This window comes from Vanessa atalanta, chromosome Z (assembly GCF_905147765.1).
Source record: "Vanessa atalanta chromosome Z, ilVanAtal1.2, whole genome shotgun sequence".
In the NCBI taxonomy this organism is placed as follows: Eukaryota; Metazoa; Arthropoda; class Insecta; order Lepidoptera; family Nymphalidae; genus Vanessa; species Vanessa atalanta.
This window is the reverse complement of record NC_061902.1, coordinates 1,433,636-1,446,851: the sequence shown is the minus strand read 5'-3', so window position 1 is coordinate 1,446,851 and position 13,216 is coordinate 1,433,636. Positions and strand designations below refer to the sequence as shown.

At 31.7% G+C, this 13,216-nt stretch overlaps 1 protein-coding gene across 3 annotated transcripts in view; it reads left to right on the top strand.

The window, feature by feature from the left end:
• The window catches only part of LOC125076134 (forkhead box protein L2-like), a 105,753-nt gene that overhangs the window by 78,029 nt on the left and 14,508 nt on the right, over nt 1-13,216 (top strand). For all 3 annotated transcript variants that reach the window (XM_047688108.1, XM_047688107.1, XM_047688109.1), the window contains exon 7: nt 12,834-12,981. In XM_047688108.1, the coding sequence (XP_047544064.1) occupies nt 12,834-12,981 (148 nt within the window). The remainder of the gene's footprint in view (nt 1-12,833; nt 12,982-13,216) is intronic.

The following is a 13,216-nucleotide window of genomic DNA, read 5'->3' as shown; positions in this document are numbered from 1 at the left end:
GCATTAGAAAATAAATGTAAATAGGTACGGCGTAGATGATTTTATGTTTATACCCCGGTTCGTTCTTATTTCAAAAAACTTTGCGTTAACTTTTAAGCGAGCCCAGTTTCCGTTGCACACGGCTAGCCTTGTGTAGCTCTGTAGCGTGTTCGCAACTGAAAAAAAATCTATGCTTTAATCCCCGACAGCACTACGTGTAATATCGTGTAATATACATAGCGCAGTTAGACAATTATATTTTTTAATATTACAAGATTAAATTATAAATTTCAAAGCTTTTGGTTGTTTTTGGTTCGGTTTTTATCGATGAAAACGCACTTAAATAAGTTATCTATCAAAATAAATCATTATCTGTCCATCCATTTGGGAACTACAATGCCACGACAGACGCAAAGATACACAAATATGTCAACCATACAATAGGGAAAAAGTCGGGACTTTTGAGGTTTAATGTCACGCGAACGAAGTCGCGGGCTTCAGCTAGTATATTATAAAAAAAATATATAATATTTCTATTTTTAAAACTTTGTACTTAAAAAGAAAATGTCACGTATCTAACTTATCTGCTACGCTTATCAGTTACACCACTGAAAGCATTCTGGTGGTTGGAAACTGAAAGAAAGTATTACGAGCTCCTCTACTAGAAATCTAAAAATAATTTGAAAATCATTCGAATATCATTCGAATCATTAGTTTGTAATATAATAACAATGTACGCGAGAATTCAATCATTGTTATCTGTTAAGGTAAACACCTCATGCAAAACAAAAGGATAAATTACTTATAAATTGACATGACATTTATATCATATATTATGACTAGGTAAGGCTAATCAAAGATTGGCTGAGATAGTATAATTACAGGCACGAGGGTTTAAAATTGTTCAATTGCCTTTTCAATGAGATTCTTCTTCAAATCTCCTCATTGATAAAAACAACTGGTATAGCCGGCGGCGTTGCTCGCGTTTTTGGGTTGGTCGTTAGGTGTTAGCCAAAAGTAACCCATGTTTTTTACTATTTTATAATATAAATATAAAAACTCAAAGCTATGTAAATAATGAGTAAATAGATATTGTATTTGTTCATACGCTCAGTAAACGGTGAAAGCGTAAACGCCTCAACTCGGATTTTCAGCCGTCTCTAAAATTTGGATTAATTGTGTATGTTTCGAAAATATGATGAATATTGTGTTTGTTTATTTACGGTATACGAGACCCGTGTGTGTTGTGTGTATAGGAACACCGTCGGAACATAGCCACGCAGGCTATGTTCCGACGCTAATTGTTCCTTAGATTACAAACTATTAATTCTCCTTTAGAATATTAAGTCTAGATAATACTGAGCCAATTTAAATATTTGATAGATGTTAGCGATATATACACACTCTTCGAGAATCGAGATGGCCCAGTGGTTAGAACGCGTGCATCTTAACCGATGATTATGGGTTCAAACCCAGGCGAGCACCACTCAATTTTCATGTGCTTAATTTGTGTTTATAACTCATCTCGCGCTCGTCGGTGAAGGAAAACATTGTGAGGAAACTTGCATGTGTCTTATTTCAACGAAATTCTGCTACATGTGTATCCACCAAACCGCATTGAAGCAGCGTGGCGGAATATGCTCCAAACCTTCAAAGGGAGAGGATGCCCAGCAGTGGGAAATTTACAGGCTGTTAATGTACTGACTCTTGATAATGAATACCTTTAGTTCGTATCGTAGCAGTAGGGGCGTTACCTTCAGGCCGCCTGTAATTTGTATTTTTAAATGTTGAAATTTAACTACTGAGTTTCTTGTCGGTTCTTCTCGTTAGAATCTGCATTCCGAACCGGTGAGAGCTCCACTTAAGATAGTTTGTCAAATTACGATTCAAAGGTGCTTTTAAAAGTTTACTTGAATATAGTATATCCAGATTTTGATTTTGATTTTGGAACCTTTTAAAAAACGTATTTTTATATATTATTTGTTAAAATAAGCAATATTAATTTCGAATTTTATTTATAACCATATTTGGGCTTATTATTATAATAGCTTATTTGACAAAACTATTAATTCCTCATCGGCTCGGCTATTATTACGCATGAAATTACCAAAAACTTATTATGAAAATTTCAAAAGCTTACTTTAAGGTAGGATGACTTCACATACTAAATTTCAACGCTTGTATTCCTTCTAAAGGTGAATTGAACGATTAGCCTCTGCTTTCCTGGGTTTCAAGCTTACTCCGTACGAAATAGCTTCTGTGGTTTAGCTGTGAGAGCGTACAGTAGACTTTATCATAATATTAGAATGGATGATCATTCATGATTGTTTTTGTATGATATTTTTATGAGGCGAACGCGAAAATCGCCTGATGGTAAGTAGTCCCCACCGCCATATACACGGTAGCGCTGTTAGAGATATTAGTCATTTGGAACTAAGATGTTATGTTACACTGGCTAGATTACTGCTGTTGAGGGGGTGGTACCAAACGGACTCAAACATTTGTTAAAACAAAATTAAACAAATTTATTAGTTAAAAAAAAAAAATCACAAACGTTTCTTCAAAAAATAATTGTACTTACACAATTTGTACGTAGAGCAATAAAATTGTAATTATTTAATTAGTTAACACGTCAAGATAAATTGATTAATTACGAAAATATTTACATATGTGCGTTATTATATTTAATAAACAAACGAACATCGTAACCGTTTATATATATAAGTGCAAAATAAAGATAAAATCGAATGAATTTAATCGATTAAATAATAACATATTCTTGAAATACTTTATAAAAATTTTTTAATTAAATGAATTAATTCATGGCAATAAACAGATTAGTTATTTGATTTATCTCTTTACGCAAATTGTTTATTATTCGCTAATCTGGAACACAGTCTATTTCGAAATCTGTTTCCTAAACGAGAATAAGATCATTTATTTTTAAAATCCAACTTAGCTAACTTAAGAATCGTTTATTTAGAAATTATTAACACTATTACTAATTTAAAAAAAATATGTAACTGATTTTGTACCAATTAATTCTTAAATATTTTATCGATGTATATATATATATATATATATATATGCATCGATAAAATATTTAAGATATATATATCTTTATATATATATATAATTTGTTAAACTTAATCAATCGATATTCAATATAGTCTTCGACTTACAGACACTTACCTTTATCAACGACCATTATAGGCGATTGCTTCGCCCTTAAAAAATGGAGTCAGCGTTGCGTCCTCGTTAAAGCAATAATTTTATTTGACTAACATGATATGTAGCTAATGCTCACTTGGTTTGTCTTTATAAATAATTAAATAATTAAAATTAAATATTCAAAGTTATTCCACTTTGTATGATGATAAAATAATAAGACGTTACAGCAATAATAACTTCAACGAAAACAGATTATTATTTGTCATTATATGGTCATTGGTCATGTAACGCGGAGGAATAAAAGTTTTCGTTATGCATATGGCAAAATGCGATTCGGACTTGCGCTCTGAGTGTTCCGTACCATCAGACAAATAGACAAACTAATGTAACAACAAAGTTTTCAGTATTTTTCCTACACTTGTTCTACAAGATATTAATTTTAGCCAAGTAATGACCATTAAAAGATGAAAGTAATTTATACATATACTAGCGAACCGCCCCGGCTTCGTACGGGTGCAATGTGGGTTGTCCCTAAGACACATACCATCACGGACCGTTTTAAGGTGTACAATACTGTAATACATTATTTTGCTCTATCTCGTAGGGTTCAGCCAGAGTTTGCAATTTAAGCGCAAAAAATGTGTCTATTTACGACATCACGTTAGAAACAAAAATTATCAGTATTTCTCAACTACATAATGCATGTTATACATATAAAACTTCCTCTCGAATCACTATATCAATAAAACAAACCGCACCAAAATCCGTTGCGTAGTTTTTAGGATCTAAGCATACATAGGGACAGACAGCGACTTTGTTTTATACTATGTAGTGATATAACTAAAGAGCAAGAAGACGAGAAGACATGGAGATGAATGGAAGAGGAGAACACAATGAAAGGGATAAAGTTGAATGTTGATGAAATCGAACGACAAAAACCGGTAGCGTTTTTTAAATACCGAAAGCAATTGTGCGTTTGAGCGCCAGGTTCACTGTGAAGCGGCAAAAAATGTACTGCACCCAAAAATATATAAATGTTTGTTTAAAAAGATTTTTGACATTTTTTTTAAAACAAGAACGCCTAAAGTTAAAGTATTACGTTTTCCTTATGGTTATTATATTAAAATCAGATGCATAATGACTTTCATACGTATTGGCACACAGATTTTCATGTCGTTATCGTCCAACTTTGAGCATTAGTTACATAAGCACAAATTTAGTTTACGTGTTTACGTTTAAGCTCAGTGGTGCTTAGAATGATTTGAATCAGTGTCACCGCTCATTGTTTTCAATATAATACATTTTTAATTTTAATTGGTCAAGCTTTGAAGTGTGGAATTGTGGTATATTATAATATGTAGCTTAAATATAAATATAGGACAACGTCACATACATTACTATGATCCCAATGTAAGTAGCTAAAGCACGTGTGTTAGGGAAAATCAGAAGTAAAAAAGACAACGTAAAAAACTAATGAACTTTTTCTACATCGAACCCGGGAGCTCGGAGTGGCGTACACATAAAAACCGGTGTACACAGTACTCGACCACAGTACACAGTACTCGACCACGGAGGGCGTCAAATATTTTGTATTTTTCACACAAATAATCATATACTATAATACAAAATACATGATTAAGCTTAAAGTATAAGTAGTCACTTGGGAATCAAATATATATCAGTGATGGTTTGATCACTTGTATCACAAAAAAATTACGCAAAGGTCACTCGAGACAGATAAAAAAAACCCCGAATATTATCGGCAATGTTAAGTCAATGTATGTTTGTATTATTATCGTAGAAATTATATCGATTGTTTTCTTGGTTCGAAAATTGTATTTGACAATCCAACTAGCTTTTAATTAGAGTTCCCTTTTCAGATTTATTGAATTTGTCATTCGATCGGATTATAAGAGGATTGTTCATTGTTCAATATAATTAACAGCAGTGTAACATATGTAATTACGTGCGAACGTAATGCGTTGAAAGCAGCCGAAAATTCCAAATTTCTCGGTCATTGCAAAATACGTTATTTGCTTTTTCTTTTGACATTCAACTGTTTTCATGTAGGTACATGCTGTACGATGGTTGAAAATGATGATAATTTCAAATATAACAATTGCTGTCAGAAATTATGTAACATAGAATTTACAGACTAGCTATTGTTAATTTGTTTCAATTATAACACTGCTATTTCTGTTATTCGCAAACTATTTGAATTTAATTCAGAGGATCAAAATTGGCTCACTAATGTACTCGTGATTATTGATGGTACCCTAACCATTTGTAATCTGGCACTATACGAATGCGAAATTGATACTTATTTAGCTATTAAATTAACTGTGTTTATAAAATTAAATTTTATCTTTTTTTTCGTACGGCATTGGTTGGCGGACGAGCATATGGGCCGCCGCCCACAGACAAAGGCGCTGTAAGAAATATTAACCATACCTTACATCACCTACGCGCCACCAACCTTGGGATTTGTTTTATTACACTGGCTCACTCACCCTTCTAATCGGAACACAACGATACAGATTACTGTTATTTGGCGGTAGAATGTCCATTACCTATTATTTTTTACAGTTTTTAGTTTGATTTAGAGTGTTTTTTAATACGAAACATAAATAGGCTTATTTTTATTTGTGTATCGGAGTTGCGATTCGAATGGGAAATGTTGTTTTCAATCTTGCTGTCATTCCACGCGGTAATTTGTACAGTAACTATTTTAATTTTTTATTTTTACATGAATAAGGCTTTAATGTTTAATTTCACTACATGGAAGGAATGGTTCCAATAATATTTGCAGCAGTTCTGTGATGATTACCGATTAACAGGACGTAAAACAAACCAGAACTCCTTTCACTAGCCGATACAATTATATTATAGCTATTATTCAATACGTTTTAAATCAATCGGTACATCGAAAATGTTTAACAGTTACGATAAGGAATTACTAATATTCTTGTTTTTCCTTCGAGTTTGAACGGTAGGTCTAGATTAACCCTGTTTTTTATAGCGATACGCGGCCCAAAAACAGTTCAAACGATGTCAAAAAGATCAAACTAACTTGAACAGGGTATAGCTACTTATGTGATTATTTAAAAGTCTAGTGACATAAATCTCAAAGTTATTATTATTTACTAAAACATGTTTTTAACTTTATTATATAATTATAAAAGATATTATAATCGATCAGGTATATGACCTTATTTTTTATAAGGTCGTTTGGACGGTTGGCAACAGATTGCATACACGTGACTGATATTCCCTGATAACCGATGCAAGGAGGTCAAATAGCGCTGCAAAACTATGATTCAGTTATCAGCTTATGCTGACATTTTTTTAAACGATACTCTTTATTTCGTTATCAATTTATTTCATATTGGTTTCTGCAACGGAATAATCTATATATACATAAATAGGCAAAAAGGAAACGGTTCAGAAACTTTTTCACTTGTATTTTTAAAGCAATCTTTTTTGTATAATTATTGCTGACGAACTTCAGAACCATGACTAAAAATAATGGAAATAAAATTGGAAAATATGTTCGAAACATCCAAATTCATGTATGAATTAATCTCAATTTTACAATCATTATTTCTAAAGGCGCTGAACGCTCGTAACCTTCGCTTGGTTGTAGGGCGTTGTGCAAGCCTCTCTAGGTAGGTATCACCCACTCATCGGATATTCTATGGCTAAGCAGCAATACTGCCAATGTCTGTATAAGATAACCGCTTACATCAGGTGGTCCATTTGCCTGTCCTATATAATAAAAAAAATATTTTCTCATATTTTATACATATAATGATTATTAAATGCACTGAACGCTCGTATCCACTAGATGTATATTAGTCCTTTCTAGGTTGGATCCCTTACATGCCAATAATTCAGTTGTCAATTTATAACACTTAGTAATAATTTATTCTGATGTGTGGGCTGGTCTGGTACAAAGGAAATAATGTGTTAGCTAAAAAGCTTGAGAGCGCTTTGACTTTGTGAGTTTTATATCCCACAGTGTAGATGTCGGTGGGCGCAGGTTGATACCCTCGCTCATTTACCTGTCTGACGCCGTTAAAATAAATAAATAAAAAAAACCAATGGTTCTACGATTTTTATTTGCATAAATATTGATTTTTATAAGTGTGCTAAGAAAGAAATATGGTAAAATTATTGATTATCACTATCATATTTTAAACAAAATATTAACGAATTGTATGCCTAAACCTTCCTCACCAGTCATTCATACATATTATGGCATAGACGGACTTCTATACTAACTTTCAACCCCTTATTTCACCCCCTTTGGACTACAATATCCAGAAACACTTAAAAACATAACGTTTTATTTTCAATTCGTATCCCAAAAATTAACTTTCACGTCCGAACTTAAATACGGAATATATCACTCTTAGAGGTAGAATTTCCAAAATTCCTTCCTTAGCGAGTGTCTACTCAATACTACCCACTACTACTATACTATACACTACAATACTACTCGCCAAATTGAATCCTAACTTTAATATTTTACGCTCATCGATGATAAACCATTCGATCAGGACATGTTATTATATATATATATGTTTTACTACTACTAACTATTGTACTGTAATCAGAAATAAAGACATACTAAAGATGATAATATAGTTTTTGTATGATTCCATTTCTTATATATTTATCTATTTAAATGCTTCTTGGATGTGCTGGAAGAAGTTCTGGAAGGGATATGCATGTTTTTAATATTGAGTATTTTTTAATGTTCCTTTTTTTATATATCTCAATTATATATCTGCTTCGTATAATAAAGTGATGTAATTGTCTTACCTCGAACGCCATAATCGACAATGTTTTTATTCGGTTAAGTAATAATTTTATTTATTGAAATGATAATCCGGGTTTGATATTTATATTTTAATCAATAATTATATTGAAATAGGTAAAATTGTTTTTTATTAATAAACATTATTTAATAATATTCAGTATGTAAAAAGTATTATTAATATTGTTTCAAAACATTTCGATTAAATTCGACGCAGTAGGTTTGAACTCCTGGAAAGGAAAGACCAATTGAAGGTTTGTATATACGTTTTATAATTAAAAGTTCTGGTAAATTTTCATATCAATAGGGATTTTCATTACAGACTTTTGAAAAAAATTACTACATTTGTTTAAAAGGGGTTTGTGGAATTTCCATTTATAATAGAACTAGTAACAAGGGTTAAAACTGTAAGGACCAATAGTGAGGCAATAGTTTCACGATATAAATGTGAACTCATAATGAGGCATGTCGGAAGTAGCCTCCATTGATTAAATTAGAGGATGAAACTTGATAAATTATGTATTCTTGATTTTTTAAGATCAAAATTTTACATTTCACATCACATATAGATTTAATTAAAATTTTGAACAATTTCTTTCAATTTATCACTCAATTTATTTACTTTAAGGATTTTGCCATCAATCAATAATAATCCTGGGATTCTACGCAGACGAAGTCATCGATTCAGTATTTTGTATACTATTTATACCTATAGGCCATTATGTAAAAGTTTTATAGATAAACTAAAAGAAATTTAATACTTAATATCCAGAACGTTCATAATATAAAACTTTACGATATCTAATTGATACGACATCTAATTGGTCAGATCCAATGATGGATCAAATAAAAGTTGAAAAGTGATATTAATAATTTTTTCTCATAGTCAACACCACACCAACATTTTGTCAACCCAAAATTATTCGCGGCTCGGCCACGCCGCATAGGTGTCAGATTAAATAACGTCCTTCATTTAGAATTACTTTATTTTGAATAATAGTTATAGTTGTGCTTTATAGTAATTCTATATTTTTATCATATTGTTAGGAATGGAAAAAGCCTCGTTGGTCTAGTGGCGAGATATAATGGGTTCACATCAAGATTTATTTGCCTCGACAAATGCCACTTAAAAATCTTAGGTTATTTTGACGACACATTCTTATAACAGCCTGCTAGGTGGCCACTAAAAACACGGAAAGATGTTGGTCCTGCGCCTGAACTCTTTCCGCTCGGATTTGCCGTGCCATAAGAATCAGGGAATAATGAGTGAAGTAACTTTGCGCACACACTATTGTGCCCTATAAAATGTCGTACATAGTTCCTTGAGATTGGTCTGGCAGTAATCGCTCAGGAGAAAATCATCATCGTCAAGAATATTAAAACTAGAATATTATAGTACAGCACATACTATACTGTAATGTCTTTAAACACTATTATATATTGATTAAGCGGAGAAGCAGTGCAGAAAGTAAAACTTTACATGTAATATTTGTCAAAAATTCATAGTATTAACCACAGATAATAAAATACAAAAGGCAGATAGAACGCACGGAATATTATAGTGAAGCCACAATCTACCTTCTGTTTCATAATCTGGGCCTCGATTCTGGAGGCCATCGAAAACACAAATGAGTTCGTAACGCGGTCGCGTTATTGGCCAAAAATCATACCGATCGTTGTTTATCGTGCTTTTAACTTCTTATGAAATGTCAAAATTTCACGCGTCTTGAAAACGTGGATGTCATTTGACATTAAAATTTAAAAACTTATATATAAATATGTGTTTTATAAATCATGTTAGTTTTTGGACTTATATTTACTATCAACGTACACGCCAAACTTAATATTAATTATTTGTTGTTAAACATTTCCTTGGTCCAAATGTAAAAACTATCATGCCAAACTGTTGTCAAATTTTGCACCTTAACAAAAATTAATAAACAAATATTAGAAATAAATTAGAATAGGTTTGAAACTAGCTCAGCATTGAAACAATTGTTTCACTCATATGTACACGTTGTACAAAATCTACATTGTATATCTTCTTATAATAATGATACTATATTATTGGATAATAGTCGGTTACTGTGACGTGTTCTTATTGGTCGAGAATTGTAGGAGGCGGGGTTACGTCACCATTTCTTACGTTAATCTAGAGTAAACCCACATTTTACGTTGCGGTATTCATCCGTAACGAGCCGTTGCCTGCGGCTTTGGAATAAATGCGCCATTTACATGGACGCGTTTACGACACAGATACGATATTTGGATGTGTGTGTCGTGCTTTACTATCACGAAGTACAAAAGAAAAAAAAAATTACGAGTCATTTTAAAGTTATCACTAACAATCACTTGAATTTTGATACTCTATGAATTAAATGAAAATTATAATTTTCTAGGAGGCGTTTAGAAGTACTATTGGAATGTGATTGATATATCCAGCTAGCGACTATCGAGCAAATACAATTAGAAAACTCAAAAGTTATTCCTAAGCTTGAACGATTAATTCTAATGAATAATAAGAATAATATTTTTTGGGACACCTCGTTTGAACAAAGATTACCTTCGATTTATATGATGTATTGAATAACAGAAAAAATGGAATGAATGAAAAATGTTTGAGAATATAAATGTTACATTAAGCTAGATACAATAGATAGAGGAGAGACGACCTTCGTCTGGGTTTAACGCGTTTTCCTCACGTAACGATTTCTGACAGTTCACTCAATTGTCAGGCGTGCAAATCAACTTCGTCCCAAAACTTCAAAATTAATGGAATAAAATTTAACTGAGAAGCGTGCAATAGTTCGATATTTTCTGTTTGTTATAGTTACCTTGAATATCTCCAATCATCTTCATCAGACCCTAACATTATACACTATAATCTACCCTGAAAAAGAAATCAAATTCAAATCAGATCAGTAGTCTTTTAGAAAACGTACACGGATATACGAACATACATAAACACAAATATACAGATCAAATGGAGAACCTTTTATTTTTATATGTCCTGCTCTCCTTTTGTGACAGACAGACGGCATATGATTTGTAATAGAGTTCACCGTTTTGGAATCCTAAATTTATCAAAACATTTTTGTATCGGGTTTTTAAAAACAAATTTCATGAAAGATTACTTTCATTTTATTTGTAAAAAAATATTTTATCATTTTTATTGAAATATTTTTTACATAGTTTTCATGTTTATATATAGTTTTTTTTTAATATTTGTTTCGGACATTTATGTCCCTCTATTGATCAATGTTTTATATTCTTTATCGGACAAAAATGACGTCAAAACCACAGCGCTGATTTAATTGATGAACCTTAAACTTAAAGAGTCGTGTTTTTTTTTTTCAGTAATCTGATGCTGTGATCAACTTATTCAAATTATTAGAATATATCCGTTGATTACATTTTCGCTGTTTTCGGTCACAATATTGTTGACTACAATATTTATATAAATATTGCTTTTTATAAAAAAACTCCTCCTATTTCAAAGCCTAAAACTTAATTGAATATCATTAATATATGTTTAATCATCTTTATAACTTGGCCAAATACTACAAAAGTCTTTTTCAGCTTTCTACCAATTACAGATCTACTTTGTATTGTAGCATATAGGCTAATTGGCCATAATTAGGTTGGTGGCGGATTGGTGAAGTAAGCAATGATTTATTTTTCTTTTGATAAATTGAGAAATTAACTGATTCTACCATCTACAGGCCCATTTACCCGCCCGTCTACCTTTGCTATATAAAAAAGGAATATATCCTATAACTATACTATCTATGTTATACAATTACTTGTCTATTTTCTTGCCTTTTTATGAAGTACGTAGTCGGATGGAATAATGTGCCACAAGGTCACCACCACCAATAGCCATTGGCGTTGTAAGAAATATTACCATTCTTTACATCACCAACGTGCTACCAACCTTGGGTCGGTTGGCCAACCAAATTTCACAATTTTGCGATCTTAGACAAATGGAAATAATTTTCGCAATATGTTTAAAAGTAAAAAAACAATGTTCCCCTGTTTTCAGGTGGGATATCCCCATACACGCCTAGTATAAATATAATGAGCAATGAAATATTCCAATGCACGTATAATTTTTGATTATTTAAAAATGTTTTCACTGTTATTTGCCAAATAACCATTATTTATAAAAGCAAAGCTCAGTTATGAATAAAACGACGTAATTATTTTTATCATTACGTAATTGGCTTGTGCTCCTTAAATCGTTTGTGCTGACTGCCACAGTCAAAACTATTGATACTAAAATTTGGAACATATGCTTAATTTAATTCGTAGGCCATCCGCTATGAAATGAATTCTAGAAGTTTCATATACTTTCTTGTTAGCAACACAGTCTAAATTCAGGATTACACTTATAGTTTACTTCTATGGATATCTTTCTGTCTTTGTGTAATCAATCTTGGTGGCATTTTTGATGGATGGTATTCGATCCGCCTGTCAATGATGGAATCGTTCTATTTCAGATGTTACATATTTTTATAGATTTAAGGTTTTAAATAAAGACATTCTGCCATTAATTCGTTTCACTTTGGATAAGTTTTTGATATTAAACATCTATTGGCGCGTCTTGGGGGTAAGATAAATTCGTAGGTAATCTTGCTGCTGTCAGCCGTGCGTTCTTCGTATTCGTAGTCACACATATTTATAGTATTAATGAAACTATTTTAGTATTTATTTTACTCCTTATTGGTTTTATTTCATGATAATTTTATTATGTTTAATTAATTATTGTAAAATAAATATAAACATGTCTAAAATATCTACAACATACACTCATTTTCTTTTGTATAATAATATAATTCGGTACCATAAAAAATCTCTTAAACAGATCTTGGCTCGCTCAGCCCACTGGCGGACTGGGTTATAGCAGTGGATGCACCATGGGTCGGAGCCCTCCTGGTTGCTCTCCTCACAGCGCACTGTCTCACCAGTCGCCGTCAGTCAACCCTTTTGCTACACATCAGATACAGGGACAGGTAAGACGGAATTTATTTTTATAATAAATATTAAATTTTATTTAATTTTAATTGTAGCTGAAAAATAAATATGATCACGACTAGTGCGAAATAAGCAGTGCTCGAAAGATTAAAATTTATTTAAGAATAAATTTATCTTATTAATTTTATTGTAACTTAATATTTTAGTAGGACAAACTAAAATAATATTAAAAAAATAAATATTTACGTTAATTAATTAATTAAATTACGTTTA